The 21,144-nt window shown below is 50.0% G+C and overlaps 8 protein-coding genes across 8 annotated transcripts; 5 read left to right on the forward strand and 3 right to left on the reverse strand.

Annotated features, from left to right (window-relative positions):
- Nucleotides 1-1,718: 1,718 nt before the first annotated feature.
- Nucleotides 1,719-4,716, forward strand: F4807DRAFT_106927 (uncharacterized protein). The gene is made up of 2 exons (XM_047992711.1): nt 1,719-3,407; nt 3,457-4,716. Exons 1-2 carry the CDS (start codon nt 2,249-2,251, stop codon nt 4,434-4,436), a joined length of 2,139 nt encoding a protein of 712 aa, XP_047853526.1. The 5' UTR covers nt 1,719-2,248; the 3' UTR covers nt 4,437-4,716.
- A 455-nt stretch (nt 4,717-5,171) lies between these two features.
- Nucleotides 5,172-7,089, forward strand: F4807DRAFT_428425 (alcohol dehydrogenase). Its single transcript, XM_047998263.1, has 3 exons — nt 5,172-5,855; nt 5,922-6,051; nt 6,151-7,089. Exons 1-3 carry the CDS (start codon nt 5,596-5,598, stop codon nt 6,805-6,807), a joined length of 1,047 nt encoding a protein of 348 aa, XP_047853527.1. The 5' UTR covers nt 5,172-5,595; the 3' UTR covers nt 6,808-7,089.
- Nucleotides 7,090-7,644: 555 nt separating this feature from the next.
- F4807DRAFT_107589 (uncharacterized protein) lies at nt 7,645-9,174 on the forward strand. The gene is made up of 3 exons (XM_047992719.1): nt 7,645-7,878; nt 7,932-8,075; nt 8,127-9,174. Exons 1-3 carry the CDS (start codon nt 7,816-7,818, stop codon nt 8,643-8,645), a joined length of 726 nt encoding a protein of 241 aa, XP_047853528.1. The 5' UTR covers nt 7,645-7,815; the 3' UTR covers nt 8,646-9,174.
- A 1-nt stretch (nt 9,175) lies between these two features.
- On the forward strand, nt 9,176-11,292 carry F4807DRAFT_107484 (catalase). The gene is made up of 4 exons (XM_047992718.1): nt 9,176-9,683; nt 9,738-9,813; nt 9,935-10,891; nt 10,991-11,292. The coding sequence occupies exons 1-4, from the start codon at nt 9,279-9,281 to the stop codon at nt 11,098-11,100; spliced, it is 1,548 nt and encodes a 515-aa protein (XP_047853529.1). The 5' UTR covers nt 9,176-9,278; the 3' UTR covers nt 11,101-11,292.
- F4807DRAFT_107442 (cytochrome P450) lies at nt 11,228-13,554 on the reverse strand. Its single transcript, XM_047992717.1, has 5 exons — nt 13,159-13,554; nt 12,788-13,057; nt 12,591-12,727; nt 11,889-12,535; nt 11,228-11,818 (listed from the first exon to the last, which is right to left on the reverse strand). The coding sequence occupies exons 1-5, from the start codon at nt 13,393-13,395 to the stop codon at nt 11,484-11,486; spliced, it is 1,626 nt and encodes a 541-aa protein (XP_047853530.1). The 5' UTR covers nt 13,396-13,554; the 3' UTR covers nt 11,228-11,483.
- A 146-nt stretch (nt 13,555-13,700) lies between these two features.
- F4807DRAFT_107148 (membrane dipeptidase-domain-containing protein) lies at nt 13,701-16,126 on the reverse strand. The gene is made up of 4 exons (XM_047992714.1): nt 15,203-16,126; nt 14,460-15,131; nt 14,075-14,400; nt 13,701-14,006 (listed from the first exon to the last, which is right to left on the reverse strand). Coding segments are annotated over exons 1-4 (1,485 nt in total). The 5' UTR covers nt 15,689-16,126; the 3' UTR covers nt 13,701-14,005.
- On the forward strand, nt 16,127-18,707 carry F4807DRAFT_107063 (MFS general substrate transporter). The gene is made up of 7 exons (XM_047992712.1): nt 16,127-16,697; nt 16,751-17,053; nt 17,167-17,255; nt 17,311-17,367; nt 17,427-17,705; nt 17,763-18,639; nt 18,694-18,707. Exons 1-6 carry the CDS (start codon nt 16,565-16,567, stop codon nt 18,321-18,323), a joined length of 1,422 nt encoding a protein of 473 aa, XP_047853532.1. The 5' UTR covers nt 16,127-16,564; the 3' UTR covers nt 18,324-18,639; nt 18,694-18,707.
- F4807DRAFT_107158 (cytochrome P450 ClCP1) lies at nt 18,563-20,723 on the reverse strand. Its single transcript, XM_047992715.1, has 4 exons — nt 20,445-20,723; nt 19,257-20,360; nt 19,029-19,195; nt 18,563-18,961 (listed from the first exon to the last, which is right to left on the reverse strand). Exons 1-4 carry the CDS (start codon nt 20,499-20,501, stop codon nt 18,802-18,804), a joined length of 1,488 nt encoding a protein of 495 aa, XP_047853533.1. The 5' UTR covers nt 20,502-20,723; the 3' UTR covers nt 18,563-18,801.
- Nucleotides 20,724-21,144: the final 421 nt, after the last annotated feature.

Consider the following 21,144-nt stretch of genomic DNA (forward strand, 5'->3'; position numbering starts at 1 on the left):
ATGGCAAGCCAATGGATATGTGATAGGGCTGATAGGTGTGCAAGACAGAGTTGCTCATGCATGATGCATTTAGGTTGAGTCAACTAGGCTGTCTCAGGACCGCCGGCTTCGCTCATCTTCGCTCGAGAGTCGAGACAATGCAATAGAAAGTAGGACAGCTTCACTGGACGGGCGCTCTGCCAAGACGGCAATATCCCATCATATTGAAAGGATTTCGTCCGGGGGGTGACGTCTCCTGTAGCGAGAACGAATAAGACCGGTCGGTACCCAACATCCGTCCTGCTCTGTAGAAATAACACATAGTAGCAACGAGAGATCCTCGTTCACCGCCTCGAAAAGGGAGGTCGCTTTGAGAAATATGGTTGCCTGATATTAGATTGACAACGTCGCAGAACGATTGGCGGAGCTAATATTTGCACCATGTTGGTCCTGCTTGCGAAGACATCACCTAAAGATCGTTTATTATGCTCTGTTCTTTTTTCTAACTGCCCACCCATTTTCCAAGCTATTTCGAGGCAGACTAAGGCATGTTTAATATATCAACGCAGATGGGTTGCAGCCCGAGATGGTTTCGAGTGTAGCCCTATGAACCCAATAAGGCCCCTTCGTCCTAAAGGGGTTAAAAGCTATGGAGTAGCTGGTGATAATGAAAGTCCCCAGTTCCACTCGCCTGATGTTCCAAGGTTGCTTTGCCGGAGTACGCCCTTGGGCCCTGGATTATTAGGCCAGCCCTAAAGTTAGGGGAGCCGACCTGGGCGCTTAATAAGTTGCAGAAGCAGTGCAATGCCTTTTTGAATTTGGGTAAGTCGACAATCCATTTTGTTCGTGAACGGGCTAGTTTGAATACTTCCAGTACATGGAATTTCTTTCTTTTTTGAATCATTTCTAAGCCATATTCTTGATAAACCACCAAGACACTAATACACTATCATGTACATTGTAGGGCATGGTCTTGTAATTGCATATTTTTAGAATGGATAATGATCTTAAGTGTATCCATGGATATATAGAATTATCAGTGAATTCCAAGTTCGCAGATTATTAGCATGGCAGTAACAGGTGGGGCGGACTGGGCGGGGTGATAGGGGGTGATGGACTTTGTGTGTCCTACCTACCCAGAATGCCAAACTGACCATCTCTTTTGCGACCGAGTGAAATTTGTGATTTACTTTCCATTCATCTCGCATCTCGCATCTCGCATCTCTTAACCTTAAACCCTCCCACTTTAGAATCAACGTCCAACGGGCCCCTAACGTCTTTTTCTCCCGTCGCCGGCTTCGAAGTGCGAATTGCCGAATCGAATGTACCAAGAAAATCAATTCGCTTAAAGACGATTCACGATCTGTCGAATTGGAGCAATTCCTGCCTTTTGCGGTCAGCTACTCGGATAGATTGTCGCAACACCAAGAAAAGATCTATTTATTCACGCCGTAGTTTGTCGTATTACCTCCGCGATCAGCACCGTCTTCCACATTTAAACGTCCGTCCTGCTATCGGATCGGCCCTAGAATTTTCGGCAGGATTATTTTAAGACACGAAACAAGGGCATTTTTAGAAATAGACTGGAACAAGTGCCTCGGCGCACCGTCATACGGAAATCGATTGCTGCTCTTCTCAAGGCTACGGAGTTTGTAGTTATTATCGGCTACTTACACCGCCTCACAAGCCGTATAACCGCAGTGTTTTTCTTTGCGACACGTCAGAACCTAAGACGGCGACCCTTATGGTGCTCCGGCTTGCCTGATTATTCGAAAGAATTGCCAAGGGTCTCCCACTGTCGCAGATCTCGCAGCGAAACATAGCGTTTTGCAGCCCATACAGCAAGCACTGTAGGAACAGGTACACATCCGAAGTACCGGACCCTGTCCCCCTCCTATCCTCGCCTACCTCCTACAGAAACAGCTGAGACCACTGTATTTCGGGGTTAATACGTCAGTGAAGTCAAGTTAACAAAACAAAGCCTCCATACGGTCAGACTAATTCGCGTCGCCCACATTATTTTTTTCATTTCTATCCTATCAGTGGAAGTATCTAAGCTTGAACGGTGTCTCGCATCAGATCCACGCCCATTATCGTGTTCAGTACGGCGCGAAGACGGTATTTGGAAGAAGGGGTCAGACTCGTCTAAGCACAGCCCCCCTCAAACGTAGCACCTTGGCTGCGCCACGCTGTCAGGCAGATTCGCGGGTCAAGCGCATTCAACCTTGCCAGACTTGGGATTTCTAAAGACAGAAACAATTTACGCGCCATGGATCAACAAGCTGTCCAACCCGCAGGGTCGGCTCGTGGCCGCTCACCTTCCGCCGGAAATCAACAGCCTCATATAAGAAATAGTCATTCTCCTTCGCCTCATCCATATCAATCCCCGGAGCCATCTATCGGCCTCGGCATTGGTATCGACCCCTCGTCAGCAAGCCCCCAGTTCAACACCTCCGACTTCAACAATTACGATAGTAATAGTGCTGGTAACCAATATTTGAATACATCACAGCCGCAGCCATTTCCGGACCCGGCATCTTTCGACCTTAACCAAGACTACTCTCAATCCTTGACGTCGCAATCTCAAGCCGCATTTTCGCAGAACCTCCTGGCTGGCGATTTCAGCAACAGCGACTTCTCCCTATACCCCTCTACTTCTCAGGGCGACCAATTCAACCCAAGTCCATTGTTTGGCGACCTCTCCCAAACCAATGCGCAATCTCTCGACCCAAACGATCTGACCAACATGACGTCCCCACAAACGCATCACTCTCCTACTCCGCCCCACCTCCTGAAGCCGGAACCCGGTTCAGCGCACCAGTCCCCCGCTTTCAACCAACACCAGTTCTCGTCGCCAGGCCACTCGAGACATGCGTCGCTAGGTCCCGAGGCGGCTCTCATGCCAGGGCAGCTGGATTGGAGCCAGCCCCAGTTCCAAGGACATCGAAGGACGCCCTCTGAATATTCAGATGCATCTTCGGCTGCGCCATCTCCGCATTTGACAGGTAACGACAGCTTCGAGCACCCGGAGCACGGCCACTCTCCCATGCAAAGACCTCAAGATGGCTTTTATGACCCCGTCATGGGGTTGGGCAACTTTAGTATAACAGGTTCCAACCAGAACAGCCGGAGCCCGTCCCATAGCCCAGCTATCTCCCCTCGAATACTCCCTCAACAAATGCCCGATGCCACTCAGCAAGGCATGATGCTGAATGCCGGGTACCCAAATCCTCCAACTATGGGTTATCCCGTCCAAGGTTCGGAGGAATTCCCCTCTCTATCTTCAGACGGAGTCATAGACCCTACGATAACTCAGCCAATGGCTCCGCCGTCAATTAACATTGACTTTGCTCCCAATTCGAGACAGAACAGCTTTGAACCTCCGAAGCCACCCATGGATGCCCAGTCCTTAACACCACCCGATCGAGGTAAGTTACGCTGGTGCCGTCATAGGCTTGCGTCACTGATAATATCTAGGTCGACCGCGATCGCGTCCACGAGCTGTCACGGATCCCTACAATAGTGGTGGGGCAGTTCTCTCGCGACCTAATACTCCTGGTAGTCTGTCACCACACCTTGGCGCTGACTTGGCTAGCCGCAACCGCTCTGGTTCCGAGTCATCGGCCCGATCACTTTCACCCGGCGATAGATCTGGTAGCGCCAACGCCGTATCCAGAAGGCGCCAATCAATGTCGGCTGTCCCCAACAATGTGATAGCACTCCGCCTTGCAGATCCTGAATATCAAGCTGCCCAGGACAACGGAAGCACGAAGCGAGTCCAGAAGCATCCTGCCACATTCCAATGTACTCTCTGTCCGAAGCGATTTACTCGGGCGTATAATCTTCGTTCTCATCTGCGTACACATACCGATGAGAGACCATTCGTATGTACGGTTTGCGGGAAAGCTTTCGCCAGGCAGCACGACCGAAAACGTCACGAAGGCCTCCATTCTGGCGAAAAGAAATTCGTCTGTAAAGGAGACCTAAAGGCGGGCGGTCAATGGGGTTGCGGTAGGCGATTTGCTAGAGCAGATGCGCTTGGCCGTCATTTCCGATCCGAGGCGGGCCGAATATGTATAAAGCCTTTACTAGACGAAGAAATGATGGAGAGACAACGGATTTGGCAAGAACAGCGGATGCAAAGCATGGCGCAAAACATGGCCCAGCCGCAAGTCATGGATCCCAACGTTGGTTATCCCGGGATGGATACAGGTTACGGCTTGCCTGCCGCTTTGTTGGCACAGTACCCAGCATTGGCGCAGATGAATTGGGCGCCGAACGAAATGGGTAACGTGGACGAAGAACTCAGCGGCCGCTCCAGCTTCGATGCCTCGGATTATGATGACGGTGACGACACGGGCTACGTCAGCGGTCCGGGAACGGGATTCGGTGAAGGTGGCTTGCAGCAGAATTTCGGCGAATCAATCGGTTATGCTAGCGACTATGGCGGTCGGTAGATGACTACTGATTCATCTAGTTGACTGATTACACACACTTAAACTTTCGGAGTCTGGTATTAATATTTGACTGGATGTTTAAACGACTACAAGCTACACATGGGATTTTGGGCGCAAAGCGGGATGATTTTATGATGACCTTTTACTTCCTCTATTGAGGATTTTACCCCCTCTTAGACGGCATGATAGATACCAATATGAGTTATATGCTTTTTTTCTCTATCTCTGGCAATGCAGGCTTGCGCTTTCGATAATGAATATGTCATGTTTTGATCTTGCGACAGGTCTTACATTCGTACCTTCAACACAACTCGTATCTCGGTGATAGCCCCTCTTCTATGAAGTACACTGCGGTGAGGATTTGGGTTAGGGTACCTGTTCTCTGACAAGGATTCAAACTTGGAAGCTGATTATTAAACCAGCCTTATCCGCCCCCAGTTGTTTCATGCTAAATTTGGAATTTACTTATTTTTCGAGGTCATGCAGGTCCGGCCAACTTGGCCGTGAAATGCCTAGAGTTACTGATCAATTGGATGTATCGCTGTAGCTAGACAATTCCATCTGCACGTACCCAAGTTTTCGTATAACCTGATATTTCAGGTAGGTACCTAAGTACAGGGGCATTCAAACGATGTCAGTAGAGGTTGTTGGATGTACGAACGGGTTATGTTATTGAGGCATAATAGTATTGTCACTAACCCGCTCTATCGGCTTTGTCGTTTTACCGGGTTTGCGCCATTCCAAGTTCTAGACTACTATGAAAGAGGCGATGCCTCGGCATCTTGACTTACGGGGCATCTAAACGGACTTCTCCTTGTTCTGAGGTTACAATCCGCAAGGTTAGCATGCACTTTTAGAAACCTTTAGAATCGATTCGGATTGATGTAGGCCGACTAGATTCAATCGGGAGGTTACCGATACCGATTAATGATTGATTTACGTATGTTTTTACTTCGTGATCATTCGGTCGAAATTTGTCATCAATGTCTTTTCCCCAACCATAGGTTGTATTATAAATCCTCGTACGTACGTGACGTTATGACGTTATTTGCGCAAGAAAAGCATATATAGAGTGCCACTCCCAACTGAATATATGTTGCAATTCATGTTCGATTAAGCCTGATTGTGGAAATTGTAATCAAGAGAAGATACTTCGACAATGCCAGGAAAAGCTATCGTCGCAGTCGCAAAGGGGAAAGCCGAAATTCGCGATGTGGAAAATCCGCCGGTGAAGGATGGTCACGTCCTCGTCAAGGTCACCGCCGTCGGTATAAACCCAACGGATTGGAAGACCCTCGAATGGAGAGCAATTCCCGGTCTTAGGATTGGCGTGGACTATGCTGGAGTCGTCGAAGAAGTCGGTCCTGGCGTGACAAAGTTTAAGAAAGGAGATCGCATAGCAGGAATAGTTTGCGGGGGGTAAGTAGAGCTATCGTCTCGCGCTTCGAAGCGATACTAGCGACCACTGGCTAACTTGTTCCGCAGAAACGAGCTCCAGCCCAACATTGGCACCTTTGGCGAATACACGCTTGCCAGAGCAGATCTCCAAATCAAGACCCCGGACAACATCACCGACGAGCAGGCGGCCACCCTCGGCGTGTCCACGGTAACAGTGGTACGTAACCTCAACCACATCCATACCACCAACCTCTTAAACGCGGTACCCACGCCCAACAAAGCACCTGCAGGTAACTAACATCGCACAAAAAACTAGGGACAAGGTCTATACAAAGTCCTCGGCCTCCCCTGGCCGACCTCACCAACCCCAACACCCTTCCCGATCCTAATCCACGGCGGCAGCACAGCAACCGGCATCTACGGGATCCAGTACGCGAAAGCGTCGGGGCTTACCGTAATCGCGACGTCGTCGCCGCGCAATTTCGAACTCCTGAAATCGCTCGGTGCCGACGCGGTGTTCGACTACAATTCGCCGACGGCGGGGCCAGAGATCCGCGCCCTGACGCAGAATAAGCTGACGCTGGCGTGGGACTGCACGGGCAGCGGGGGCGAGCTCGTCGCGCGCGCGTTGAGTGATGAGCTGCCGAGCCGGTACGCGGCGATTATCCCGGTGGATAAGGAGGTTGTTCACGGTATCAATCCGAAGGTCGAGGGCCCGACTTTTCATATCGGGTACGATGTCATGGGGGAGCCGTATAAGTGGGGCGATAGGGTTGTGGAGGTTAAGCAGGATGAGGTGGACCACGCGGTGAGGTTCTGGGAGACGGCGCGCGAGTTGTTGGAGAGTGGGAAGGTGAGGCCGATTAGGACGGTGGTGAATCAGGGGGGTAAGGGGTTGGAGGGTGTGCTTAAGGGGTTGGAGGAGTTGAAGAATGGGAATATTAGTGCGGGGAAGTTTGTTTATACGCTGTAGGTTGGGTAGGTAGGTTAGGGGTGGCGGGCTGAGATTCTGGGATTGCCTGGGTACTTGTGCGGTTAAGGGGCCAAAATGGTGATGAGAACTTAGCCGGTTTATTATGAAAAGATTCTGATGACCATGAGAATATTGCAATCCTCTCTTTCTATTACAAAGAAATATGAGTACCTAAATACGACTGTCCCTAGCTTACTCCCATACTCCTAGAAAGCTCCAAATGAGAAGAGATCCAACATCCTTCTTATAAGTAGGTACTAAGTAATTGTAGGCTCGATACCTACTCTTAGAACTTGCCGTCCCGGGGAAGGTACGGAGAGATCTCGAGAAACTGCCACCGTTGGATCCGTATGGATTCCGGCCGGAGTGGGGTCACCGAATTGTGGGACATTCCGGAACCAAATAATATCTTCTCATGATGCACATAGTTGATGACTCAGAATTCATTTCTCCTTGGTCCTTTATACGACGCTATACACGGGCACCCACGGGCACCTAGGTAGTTGGACTTGAGAAACATCCATTTACTAGGTGATATGATTGTGTGGGTTTGAAGTATCTACGACTCGAATGCGACACCAGAAACGTGGGATTTGACCCTGAAGCTGCAATGGAAATTTTCGAGACACATTGGGAGTTACGCACAGAAGCTTTTCTACCCAGCATCTTCTTCCTACCCACTGCACCGACCTTTTGCTTGCTTAACCCGACGGATAGGTGATTTATGACTGATCTCTTGTGGCTTGCAGTTAGTCAGATACCTGTACCCTGTGTGGAAAACTCGTATCAGAATCAACTGAAACTAAGTCTAATTGGAATGTAATAGTTACGAAAACGGCAAGACAGGCTTATATTCAATTAAATTATAATGGAATTGTTGCTTGTCTGCCTAAAGTAGGTAGATACATTTATCTGTAAAAGTCACTCATTTTATTGTTAGGTTTACGATTACGGCTTCATTACATCAATGTGGCCGGCGTCGCGTGAAAGTCTAGTTATAGGGTTATTATGGAAGTCTCTTCCTCAACTTCCACTCGACGCTGTACAACGTGTCGCCGACAAAAGCAAAAGGTATGTCTATGATCTAGTATCGCTAACTTACGCCAAGCTGATAGCATCGATAGTGCTCATGGACGCGGCAAGACGACGCTTGTGACCGATGCTTAGAGAAGGGCTTTAGTTGCCCGCCCCGAAAAGGCACCCCGGGTTTTCGCCTTCCAACGCGAAGTCTCTTCAAGTGTGACTATTGCCGTAAGGCTCACGAAACTGTTAGTGAATATACACTTTGGTATTATTGTGTAATCGCTAATTCTTTTAAGTGTCACCCAGTGAATCGAAAGTGGCCAGACAAATGCGAGTTCTGCGTAGCGAGAAACTATCCCTGCACGATTCCCCGAGATAAAAGGGAATTTGAGGATTTCCGTGTGAGACAAGAGCGCGAAGAAAGCATCTCCGAGACTCATGTTGAATACGAGCCACATCCCGCACAGAATCAAGAGGTCACTACGTTTATTCCTTCTGCCTCAAACATAATGTTAGAAATTTCCGACTCTGATGATACAATTTCGCCTATTTCCACCCCGGATTTACCTCCCTTGAAGCGCATGAAGGAAGGTAATAGGGACATCCAGCCTGCCGCGGTCGAGGAGGTCGAACGGCTCAAATATATGATCCAAAGTATGGAGAACGAATTCAAGGAAGTCCTGAAAGCGGAACAAGAGAGGTACGAGATGAATATCAAAGCGTTAAAAGTAGAACATAGAGAGGAACTTGTTCAACAACGCCAAAGATACGAGTCAAGGATTGACGACCTTATCAGAATCATGAAGAACTTGTAGTGGTACGGTTAAATATGTCGCATCTCCTTCGAGTATCGATATTTAGCGAGTCTGATGATTCAATTGTTAATAATTAACAGCGATGTATATTTGAAGTTGGGTTTTGTTGCTGAACTTTCCGAGATAATGGTATAGCCCGTCCAGTACAGGCGTCAACAACAACAACCCGAGCGAAGCCCGAAGAGCACCGAACGCAGACATCCGGCCTTCAACCAACAAAATCATGATGATTCGGACTTCGGAGAACGATAATTACATACCTAGATCTATGGATTGCTACTCACAACACCGTTCTGGCATCAACTGCCTCTGTAACCAGGTTGTACAGAAGAATAAGCTGCAACTCAAAGTCATACTGAGGCCTTCGAAGTAAAACTATAAGACATATCGATTGACTCACCTTGTTTATGCTTAGAAGATGAATACAGCATCTCCGACTCTTATTTGGAATTGCATATGCAACTCCATCACAACTGCTGCAGCGCGCCTTATCATCAAGTTGCGCTTATTCAGCCCCATACTTCAACCTGTATCGAGTCTCATACTTAAATAGACGAAATCAACCTTATACTTGCATAGTCTCTATCTAATACTCAAAGTTGCACAAACTTCCTTATTCAAACATTTCTCATCATGGCACAAGAAACACCTTATTATACCTTGGCAGAGGGCGGTCCTCTTTCAAGGAATGATACGTCAGTTCAACTACGAACTGGTGGTGGCGGTGGTGGTTTTGTCCTTCTCACATCAACTCAACTCCTCGAGAACCTGGCACACTTTGCTCGGGAAAGAATCCCTGAAAGGAGTGTCCATGCTAAAGCAGCAGGAGCAAGAGGGTACTTCGAAGTCACAGATGATATCTCAGATCTTACCGACGCTGATTTCTTGACTGGTGTCGGCAAGAAGACAGAAGTTCTCGCTCGTATTTCCACTGTTGGCCCTGAAAAGGGGTCAGCGGATAGCGTGAGAGACTTCAGGGGCTTTGCTATGAAGTTCAAGACCTCGCAAGGAAACCATGACTTCGTGTTCAACAATCATGTATGCTCAGTTACACATTTTGTCTTTCTAAACGTATTACTGACGTGTATATAGCCGGTATTCTTCGTTCGCGACCCGACCAAGTTCCCTTCGTTGAATCGTAGCCACAAGCGCGATCCTCGGACAAATAGTAAGTCAGCTTCAATCATCTTCAAGATGTGTTCAGAGAGTTTCCCCCTTAGAAACCCCTCTAAGTACCTTATGAAATCTGATCCGGTATGTCTTTATTATCTCTTCTAATGCCTGAATAGTCGCTAGCTCGGACATGTTCTGGGACTTCCACGTCCACAACCAGGAAAGCATCCATGCGTTAATGTTCCTCTTCGGGGATCGAGGAATTCCCGCTTCCTTCCGACACGTGAATGCTTATAGTGGCCATACCTATAAGTTCACCAAAGCAGATGGTTCATACTGCTACGTCCGCATCCATTTCCTGACTAATCAGGGGATTCACTACTTCACGGACGAGGAAGGGGCCATATTGGCCGGCACCGAACCCGACAGGAACCTCGCGGACCTCCAAGACGCCATCCGATCAGGCAACTTCCCTTCATGGGATATGTACGTGCAAGTCATGCGCCCCTCAGACATCGCCGACGCGCCCATCGACATCTTCGACATGACCAAGACCTGGCCCCTGGGAAAATACCCCCGGCGCAGAGTCGGCCGCATGACGCTCGACAAGAACCCGGCGAACTGGTTCGCGGAGATCGAGCAGGCCGCCTTCAGCCCGAGCAACATGGTCCCCGGCATCGACGCGAGCCCCGACCCGATGCTGCACGCGCGCATGTTCGCGTACCCGGATGCGGCGCGCTATCGGCTCGGCGCGAATTACCAGTTCCTGCCTACGAACGCGGCCAAGAGCGAGGTCTACTGCCCGATCGAGCGCGACGGGGCTATGAATTTCACGGCGAACTACGGCGGCGACCCGAATTACATCGGTGCGAAGATCAAGCCAACGAGGTTCCTCCAGTATGGGCAAGAGGGACAGGCTCAAACCCAGCGACGCGGCGGGCTCGACCAGGTAGCGGCTGATAACGCGGTGCCTGTGGTATTCTCCTCGGAGGTTACTGATAAGGATTTTGAGCAGTCTGCGGCCCTGTGGCATTTGATGGAGAAGCAAGACGGTGCGCAACAGCGATTCGTGGGTAACGTATCGGCTCACCTGAGTGGCGCGCAGACGAAGTGGATTAGGGAGGAAGCCTATGGTATGTTGATTTTCACTAATCACTGTTCTTTCATTTATTCGTCTATTTTTTCACGATACCCTTGGAGTCATACAGTGTAGCTGACTCAGTCCCGTGCAGCGATGTTCCGACGTGTCGACGAGAAGCTGGGGCAGATGGTGGAGACCGCGACGGAAGCGCGTGTCCAGGGCCAACTCAGCAGGGATCTGCGCAAGATGGCCTGGCACTGAGTAAGCTCCGGGCTTCGACTGGACTTGGCTTTTTGGTAGGAGTGCAGATGTGAGAGATTAGAGTGGTACATAAACGGTTGCATACGATAGACGAGATGAATCCGGAGATGCGCGGAGATGGACGGAGATATACGATCTTAATTACCTAAATCACCTCTCTTATTGGCTTTCCCTACTGCGTGGCTAACGCCAGGCTTGTCTATCTTGGGCTGAACGGCCCGGAGGGTAACCTCACAGTAACTCCTACAAGCTGCCGGTGAAAAACAACAATATGTACCTAGGAACTCGGGCTTTGCTCGGTAGACGTACGATTACTCAAAAATATGTACAGTGTAATATTATATGTCAACTGAAGATATCCATATGCGCATGATGCATCTTCATCAAGTCTCCGCGGAGAGCATCTGTTTCGTTATATCAGCATTCCGCGGCACAAATCGGACTGTCCTGGCTTTCGGACCCGCAATGGGATTCTCCCGAGTTAGTAGGCCCTCTATGGGATCCGCAACAATAGGGTCCTTCGTGTCTTCCGCCGGGAGGACTTGGAAGTGCGCAATTAGGTGGAAGAAAGCAGCGTAGAGAGCCTTGGTCGCGACGTGGCTTGCTACGCACATGCGGCCTCCTATGCCGAAGGCGTACTGGTGTCGGTTTGCCGTCTGGTCGCCGACCATCCAACGCTCGGGTTCAAATACATTCGGATCTGAGAACACGGTTGGATCTAGATACGCGAAGAGTTGTTAGTAAACATGACAGTGCTACATGACTGAAGGTTAACAACAGTTACTTACCCCTAGTACAGGCCCACGAGTTTAGAAATAAGAGCGTGTTTGGCGGTATCGTCGCACCGTTCCATTGGACCTCCGAGTACGTCGCTTTCGGGAGCGCGAGACGTTGAACTACGAAATAACGACCGACTTCCTTCGTGAAAGCCTCCACATACTCGACTCTAGTATGCGCTACATTCGGCGACCCAAGCAGACGGGAATCCGCCTCCTTGATCGCCCGGTATGCTTTCTCCTGGATATCTGGGCGATGCGCGAGTAGCAAGATAGCCCACATTATCGACCGCTTGGTGGTGTCAGCGCCCGCGAGCATGCTCAATCCGATGCTGAGGAGTTCTCCCTCAGTGAGGCCTTTGCTCTCTGGGTCTTTAAGGACATTTCCCTGGATGCAGGGGCGGTCGACGCCATCGGCGATGTCTTTCCTCAGCTTCTCCTGGAGAACGCGGTGGTAAGCATACCGTCGTTTCCCTATGTCGGCCATGTGCGAACCCTTCTGGAGTCCGAGCCAACCGGCGATAGTGTTAAGCGGCCGAAGCAGCGGGATGTAGTTAGAGTGATTGCTTGCAGGATTCCTGAACTTGGAGATTTCTTCCTCGATGTACACGATCTCGGAGATCATGAGGTCCCGGTGTAAATCCTTGACATCCTCGACGCTAGGTACGTGGTTGTTAGTCGCCCCCTTTTGTTGTAAGAACTGTACATGCTTACCGAGTCCCGTAGGCTAGTGTCAAGCTGAGGTTCAACGCAAATTTGCGCGTAAGGTCAAGCACGTCGACAGTTACTTTGCCGCCGCCACAACTGGATAAGATATCTAGAATGAACGCTCTTGATTCTAGATCTAGGATCTATTACATATGAGTTAGGTAAGAGGGATCACTGTCTTTTAACTTGGGTGATGTGCATACTGGATAATAACTCTCAGTACTAGTCTTGTTCAAAGCCGTAGCCGCAACTTTGCGCCGCCGCTTACAGCTTTCGTTCCAAGGACTAGTTCCGATACTCGTTACCGGACCGCCTTGCTGAACTTTCTTATGCAAGACGTAGAAAACGGGGCGCGAGTTCGTCGCTTCTCTCTGGCTGATGAAGAGTGCACGAGCTGCTGCTGCGCTGTTGACTACTACGGCTGTGACGTTTCCTAACTGTACTTGGAACACATCGCCGTACCGCTCAGCCCACTATGATGGTAGTATCAGCTTGGTTGTCACTCCTCGAGGTATATCAGGCATTATCGAGCTGGTTGGTTCGTGCTTTTGGAGTGACTTAAGACAGTACGTACTATCCTATATTCATCCGACGTCGCGGTTCCGCGTAACGATAGAATGCTCCCGAATAGGGGGTAGCCCCATGGCCCCGGCAGGTTAGGAATTCGAGCTCGTAGCCGCACTACTTCATTGAGAGCAACGTATATGACTAACAGAATTGTCGGGGCGAAGAATAAGAACTTGGCTAACGACACGAAAAAATCTATATCAATCGTCGCAAAGCTATTCAATGAATTGGGCAAGACGGCCATCTTGGTTGGAAAATTGACTCCCTAGGTAGGATGTTCTATGGTTCGTCCCGTCTCCTAGTTATGGCTATCGAGCAGAAGATAAAGGCTCCCGAATCCGAGGAAATACCATCATCATATCATGTAGGTACCATCGTTCAATGATCGGATTCCCTTCAAGCGAGATCCCCGCATGGTAGGCTACGATGCCTTTCTAACCAATGGGTTATTATAGATTGTAACACGATGGTACTCGGCGCGACTAGGGTTGTCCTAACCCATCTCTGGTAGCAACGTTCGACCCTTGTTAGATGGCCGCTTGCATGCAACCTCCTCTACGAACTAGCGAATCCTGATTGATTCGGTGATGGGCCTGCTCCGTAGATCCATCGTTAGTGCCGTGTTGACGAACCCGAATAGCTGGTATCGGGTAAACCTGTTGCGTTTCGGGGTTTGATAACCGAAACATTCATTATTATCGTGGCGCGGGTATGGCTTCTGTCGCGGGATCCCCTTTAAGATTACGTGATACAGTGGACCGTTGACGATTTGCATCCCGTTCCTATCTATTCGAACTTGATTTCCAATGGTGCGAAGAAAATCAGTGGCAGCAAATCTTAACCACTGTGACCACTCTGAGTGTTGGTCAGATTCTTTATTGCTCGGGATCTTATGGAATAGCATATTCGGGAATAGAACTAACTAGATGTCATTGTCGGCTTTCGCTATGGAAGCATGTTTCCCAGACTTATCAACATTGAACTGCTCAGGCTCACCCCAATCCTCTCTCGCTGCTAACTCCCTCGTCTCTCGGAACATGTAAGGAGAGTGTTTGTAACCTCTATGCCACTTTCGGCCCTCCCATTCTTCTTCGACAGGCTTCTCCCCTTCCGCTTGAATTTCCTTGGCTCTGCGATCGATGGTCCCCCAAACACGCAGTATATTGTCCCCCACCAGGAGTCTGATCTGGTCATCAGAAGCTCCACGAGCCATCAAGAGCTCGATTAGATCTGGATACTTCGAGACATCCTGAGAAGGAATGAGCATACGATGAATTCGAAGTGAACAGTGTCTAAGGGGTCACTCACCTCCAAACCGCTGGGGGTAAAAGGGGTCCCGCTAAAGTCAGACCCAATCCCAACGTGTTCCCAACCAGCGACTTCAGCTAAGTGCCAGATATGATCTACGACGTCGTGAATAGTAACTGCACTCGGGTCCTTCATGTTCAAAAAGCGATTCACGAACACGGCCATCACAATTCCCCCGTTCCGACGTAGACCCCGGAGTACATCGTCAGGTACATTGCGCAGATGAGGCGTGACGGAGAATGCGCCTGAGTGGGAGAAGATTACAGGGGCTTGAGTGATAGACAGGATGTCCCGCATAGTTTGGTGAGAGACGTGCGAGAGGTCGATCATCATCCCGAGGCGATTCGATTCGCGGACGTAAGCAGCGCCCAATGCTGTGAGGCCTTTATCGGGGTTTCCGCGAGCGACGGTTGATGTCGAAGTCGCCCACGCGTTGTCGCAATTGTGCGTAGTCGTGATGTATCGGACCCCCAAGTCGTAAGCTTGTCGCAAAGCAGCGATGGAGCCTCCGAGCTGGTGGCCGCCTTCGATCCCTAGCATGCTCGCGATGCGGCCATTCTTGAATGCGGCGCGAGCGCAGGAGGGCGTCTCACAGTAAGTAAATACTTCCGGGGATTCAGCTATAAATCGCTTTGCTACGTCGATCTGTTCCAGAGTGTCACGCACTATCCACTGGATTTCGCCATAGATAGGTTAGATTTTAGGGATATACTGAAAGCAATTAGGCGATCAGAGAGGCATACAGATGGATCCTCGAAGTGCTGTTGGGCTGTGTCGCATTTGACATACACACTCCAGAACTGGCCTCCCATCATCCCCTGCCTCATTCGGCCGATATCCGTGTGGCCTAGAAGGCGCTGATTTGGATTGAATCTGCCATCGTATATGCGATTATGTAGTTCGACGCGTAGCATCCACGGGAAATCATTATGGCCGTCGATGAGAGGCGTCGTCTCTAATATGCGCCTAGTCCGCAGGGCATAGTTGGTTGGGTCAATCGGGGATTCCGCTGGCAAAAGCCAGCTCCCTAGGGTTGTAAAAGGGGTAGCGAGAACGGCAAAACTAGCTGCGATTATTGTATTTCGCCAACGTCTCCACCAACTATATTGCGAAGCTTGAGGATGGATAATGAGAGCATTTCCATCCGATTCTGAGTCTACCCGATCTGGCCTTGCTGTCGGCCGGAGAGGTGTTCTCGGGCTTGAATCAGCCTCGCCACTGGATGACATCGCGTAACGTCGGTCGCCGTCCCGGAGACTCAGTCTATATTCCACGCACCCAGGCGTGATTTTCAATTGAACATCAAAATGACCCTAAATATCCCCTCCAAGACCAATTTTGAGATCGTAGATATCTGCGATGTCGGGATCGTCGGTACTACTCGGCCGAAAATCTAACCTAGGAGTCTTGTTTCCGCAACCCGACGCCAAGGTTTGAATCCGGCTTGCCTGCCGGCCACGTTGGTGGAGTTCTCCAAGCACATCGTTATCGTGAGCTCTTGTGTCACTTCTCATATTCAACTAAAATTTGGTGGCGTAATGTGACTCTAGTATCGCATCATAGCGTAAACCATGCTGTTCGTTTAGGGAAGAGGGGCCAACATGCGATCTCTGTCGAAGACGCGTTTCTCCAAGCTACCTAGTAAGCTTTGTGTATGTGAGAAATGAGAAATCTCGGGCCGGTCGGCTGAGACAGATTCTATATGCATAGATTTGGAGTAGGTAATCCCGCATCTGCTAAGCGAGTCAGCTCGATTAGCTAGGTGACTGTCGTTGAGGTTGCAGTACCAGCATCAATCGATGCGGGTTGGGTTGGAGATGTTCGGTACCACCTCTAATATCTGCCATTCCTGCAGGGTTCCGCACCCCCGTCCGCGGCGGATATATTGTTGATAAGCACGCAATTTCCAGCACGCCAGAGCCTCAAGCAGGGCGGAACGTTATTAGATATCACTGTAGAGTTCACATTCCAATTATCGAGACAGTATAGTACGAATTCTAATCACCGATAATTTTAATATACCTATCTTATTATCTTGATGTCTTCCAACGTCTGTCTTAAGTCCGACGCGCGAGTTTAACGAGCCGTACACTGACGTCTTAGCCATGGGAGATAACGAGAAAGAAGAAAAACGACGCGATTACGTGGCCGTGGAGGATGATAGACCGTCTGAGAATGTCATTGCGGCAGAGAAACGACTCGTGAGGAAAACTGATTTGTTGATGATGCCGGGTTTAGGCGGGTGTTGTTTTCCCCATATTCACATGGAATCGTTGCTGACTATTTTCAAGCTCTTGCATACTTTACACATACCCTTGACCGTGCCAATATAGGAAATGCGAAGACCGATGGCTTCGAGAAAGACTTGGGTTTAATAGGCAACCAATTCTCGCTTCTATTGGTCTTGTTCTATATCCCGTATGGCCTATTCAATATCCCTTGGTCTATATTGGCAAGGAGGTATAATCCTGCTCGGATCATTCCTCTTGCCATTTTGAGCTGGGGAGCTTGCACGATGGCCTCTGCCGCTGCTAAGAACTTTTCTGGTATTATGGCGGCGAGGATTGTAACGGGTGCCCTTGAAGCAGCCTGGTATGTGTGTAACTCTCCTTAGAAGCCCTTGGTTGCTAACTAAGAACATAGTACGTTAGAGAACACTACCTATATATCGCAGGAAAAAGCGTTGACAGAAACTACCTAGATAAACCTTGCGAAGTTTACTATTTGTCATTGTTCTATACTAGAAAAGAGATCGCGTTTCGAGTCTCATGGATTGGACAAATGGGCTTCATCGCGGTAAGTGGAAAGCCAACACGTCAGTTTAGGCACTTCTCTTACATGGCTACTTCAGGGGGCTGTATCGGGCTTGATATCATGGAGTGTTTTCCAATGGGAAGGAAGATTAAAGGTGAGCACCCCAATTCCAAGAACACAGAGGGGATTCCTGACCTTGGCTTCCGGGATAAGGGCTGGCAATATTTATTCCTCATCGAAGGCTCGATCACTGTTGTCGTTGCCACTTATCTTTATATCTTCGCTCCCCGAAGCCCCGAAAAATCCCGGTGGTATACAGAGGAGGAGGTTAAACTTGCCAAATGCCGTCTCGAACAAGACTCACAAGACCAAGATAAGACATTTCGGTGGGATGATGCGAAGAAACAGCTCAGGCATTGGCCGACGTGGGCTTTCGCGTTTATGGCTTTGATGTATGGCGTTGGCGTAGCTAGTAGCTCTAACTTCCTTCCGGTTCGTGTTGCCTCCCGTCTACGGCAGGATGACTTGCTCTTGACTAACTTCTTGTAGACAATGATTCAAAGACTTACAAATAAGACTACAACAGCTAATTTATATACCGTCGGACCCAACTTGACAGCGTCAGTGTTCCAAGTTACGATATGCTGGCTCTCGGACCGCTACCAGCAACGCGCGACATATGCTTGCGGCACCATAGTCATTTCCCTGATAGCTTGGATCCTTCTGGGCACCTTAGACTTAGTCCGCTTGCCTCAAGTCGGGTACTTCTTAACGTACCTGATCACATTTGCTACCTTCATCCCAAGTAACTTAGTGCCTGTATGGATTGCATCGAACACCCCTACCACGACGGGCCGGGCCGTATCTCTTGGCATGAATTACATGGCTATGAACTTGGCAGGCATTGTTTCGTCGTTAATATATCGAGAGCAAGATGCACCGGTCTATCGGCCAGCGCTTATCACTGTCGGGTGTACCCAAGGTGTTTTCATTGTTACAGCCTTGATGATGCGACAGTATTATGCTCGTATAAATAAGAAACTCGATTCAGGAGAAGTTCCCCACGCGCCGGGCATGGAGGGTCGGCCCCAATATCGGTATGCAGTCTAAGAGCTAGCTAAAAAAGGGGAGCCTGCACCAACACCGAGTAATTACCTACCATCATGTAGATAGCTCCGGAATTCTTGGCATCCCCTACTTCTGAAATAGAAAATACATTGATACCCAGAAGCTACCTATCAAATCGGTTTCATTCAGTTGTTTACCATAGAATCTTACCTAAGCAGCCAGTTGAAGAGGCCGGTTTTCCCCACGAAGTCCGGCAAAAGCAAATATTCACCTGCATTTGATGATACCTGGTGCTTAGCTTGGCACGCCACGTGGCTGACTGGCAGTGTTCGTGAAGATAAATTACTGGTAAAATACAGTATGGAATTCCTAACTATCCCATTCCTACCTACACTAACCTGTTAACCTCAAGAAATAATACACGCAAATAGAGAAGAACGAGGCTACAAGATCATTATCAATCTGAAGGCTTTACCATAATCTCACATATCTCGAAAAACAGACGCCATGATCACCCCCTTCACCTGACGACGGGCTTCATGTGTATGTTCAACGCCGGCTTTTTCCACAGGGTGTAAGCCTTCTGGATCTTCACCCAGTCGCGGCTGTCATCAGCAATCACCATATCGAAGTTGTAGATGATCCTGGCCAGGATAAGCCGCATCTCGGCGTAAGCCATGCTAGGTAAATCCAACGTTAGCACGTGATGTTTACGACAACCAACCACGCGAAGGGCGAAAAACTTACTTGCGACCGATGCAGTTCCGCGGGCCGACGCTGAAAGGCTGCATCGCGTCGAGCTGGTCGTTCTTGAACTTCGGGTCGCCCATGAATCGTTCCGGCGCGAAACTGTCCGGCTCCGTCCAGAAGTTCGGGTTGTGGTTGACGGAATACTGCCAGACGGCTACGACGGTCTGGGTATGAATTACGTTAATATAGCGGCAAGAGGGGGCTGAAAGGGGATTAATGACTCACGTCCTCAGGAACGAATTTCCCCAAGATGAAACAACCGCCCTTCGGAGACTGTCGCGGCATTCCGGTCGGAACAGGAGGGTACATTCGAAGGGATTCATTGAGACAGGCCAGCATATACGACAACCTCGAAACCGAGCTCAAAGTAATCTCATCATCATTATTAAACGAAGACCGGACCTCCTGAGTGAGCTTCTCGAGCTTATCCGGGTTCGTCGTCAGCAGGAACAGCGCGCCGCTCAACAGCGTCGCCGTGGTCTCGCTCCCGGCCACGATGAGGATCATGGCGTTCGCGGCGATCTGCCAGAAGCCCATCTCGCCCGCCTCCTTCTTCTTGATGAACGCCTCGAGGAAATCCGGCCTCTCGACGCCGAGCTCGATCCTCTGCTGCAGCTTCGCCGCGACCAACTTCTGGTTGTCCGTGATCGCGAGCCTCGTCATCTTGAGGAGGGCCCGGATAAGCGGCCGGAGCCCCATGCCGGCGAGCACGTGCATGGCGGCCGTCTGTTGCACCGAGTTGGCGACGAGCTTGACCCACGGGTGGTAGTCGGATTTCTCGAGGCAGTCGAACGACGAGCCGAAGGCTAGGTCGCCGATGACGTCGAACGTCGTCCAGTTCAGCCACTCGCGCATGTTGAGGCCGACGGCGCCTCCCTGGCACTGTTCTTGGAGCCGGCGGACCAGCAAGTCGACGTACGATCCGATGATGGGCTCCTGGAGCTGCATCGAGCGCTCGGAGAAGCCGTGCGACAGCTGGCGGCGCAGGGCGGCGTGCTCATCGCGGTGCGCGTTGAGGATACCTCGCGGTATGTTGTCCACGGCGCGGTAGAAGTACTCGTACTTGGGCAGCTCCGGCGCGCCTCCGGAGCGGTGGCCGTAGATATCCTTCCACGCTTGGGGATGGCAGAACGCCAACTCGTTCGGGGCTATCCGCACGACGGGCCCGTATTTGGTGTGCAGCTCTCTCATGTAAAAGGGCAGGTCTCCGTGCGAAAAGCGAATCCATCGGGCGAGGGGGAAGAGCTTCCAAAGGAAAGGCCCGGGATAGGATCGCAGAGGGTGTAGGAACACATTGTAGATCGCTTTGCCTACAATCACTGAAACAACCTTGGGGTCTGGTTAGTTGAATGGCTCCTACTTACTCTTTCGATCTCCGACTTATATAGCTCGGCGCGGGGGGTGCGAACTCACTAATACTACGCCGATTAAGGCCCAATTGAGGGAACTAGCTGCTTGCAGAGGCGCCATATTCTATTTATTAACTTAATATATAGATGTTACTGCCGAAAGATGTTGTGTGACGCTCATGAATCCTATTTCATCCAAGGCCGCAGGATCCTACTATATCTTATATTGGCTTCCAAAGCCGTTTCGGAGCCCGTCCTCGCTCTTTCGTGGCTATTCAAAGTGGCGCATGACGACGAAAGTGCGCGCGAAAAACTGCTGGGTTTGGTTCCACCGATGAGGAGTTCGGCGCATGGCGGAGGATCGGGTTGATGCTGCCATGGAAGATGAAGGGCAGCATGCCATGCATAAATGTAGCCCAAGATCGGGCAGAATCACTCCGCCTGTGTGTCTAGTCTACGTATTCCAGAGGTCATAGGGGTGAATTGGATGAATCGTAATAGGTTCCATCTCCGATCGTCCGAATCTGATGCAACACGACAGCGACAGCTAAACGATGTTTACATAAATGTGGACGGGTCCCGTCCACATGCTAGACCGTGCACAAACTATCAAGCGGGTTAATGGGCTTTATGGAGATAACATGGCCAAAGAGTTCACGGCTTTCTGGGTATTCAACCTGTCAACCAGTCAGCCAGCGCATAGCCATCATCGCCTAGTGTCAGCAGGAATATAGGTATTGATATTCAAAGTCTCCGAGCGATCT

Source organism: Annulohypoxylon truncatum (assembly GCF_022578515.1).
Source record: "Annulohypoxylon truncatum strain CBS 140777 unplaced genomic scaffold F4807scaffold_19, whole genome shotgun sequence".
In the NCBI taxonomy this organism is placed as follows: Eukaryota; Fungi; Ascomycota; class Sordariomycetes; order Xylariales; family Hypoxylaceae; genus Annulohypoxylon; species Annulohypoxylon truncatum.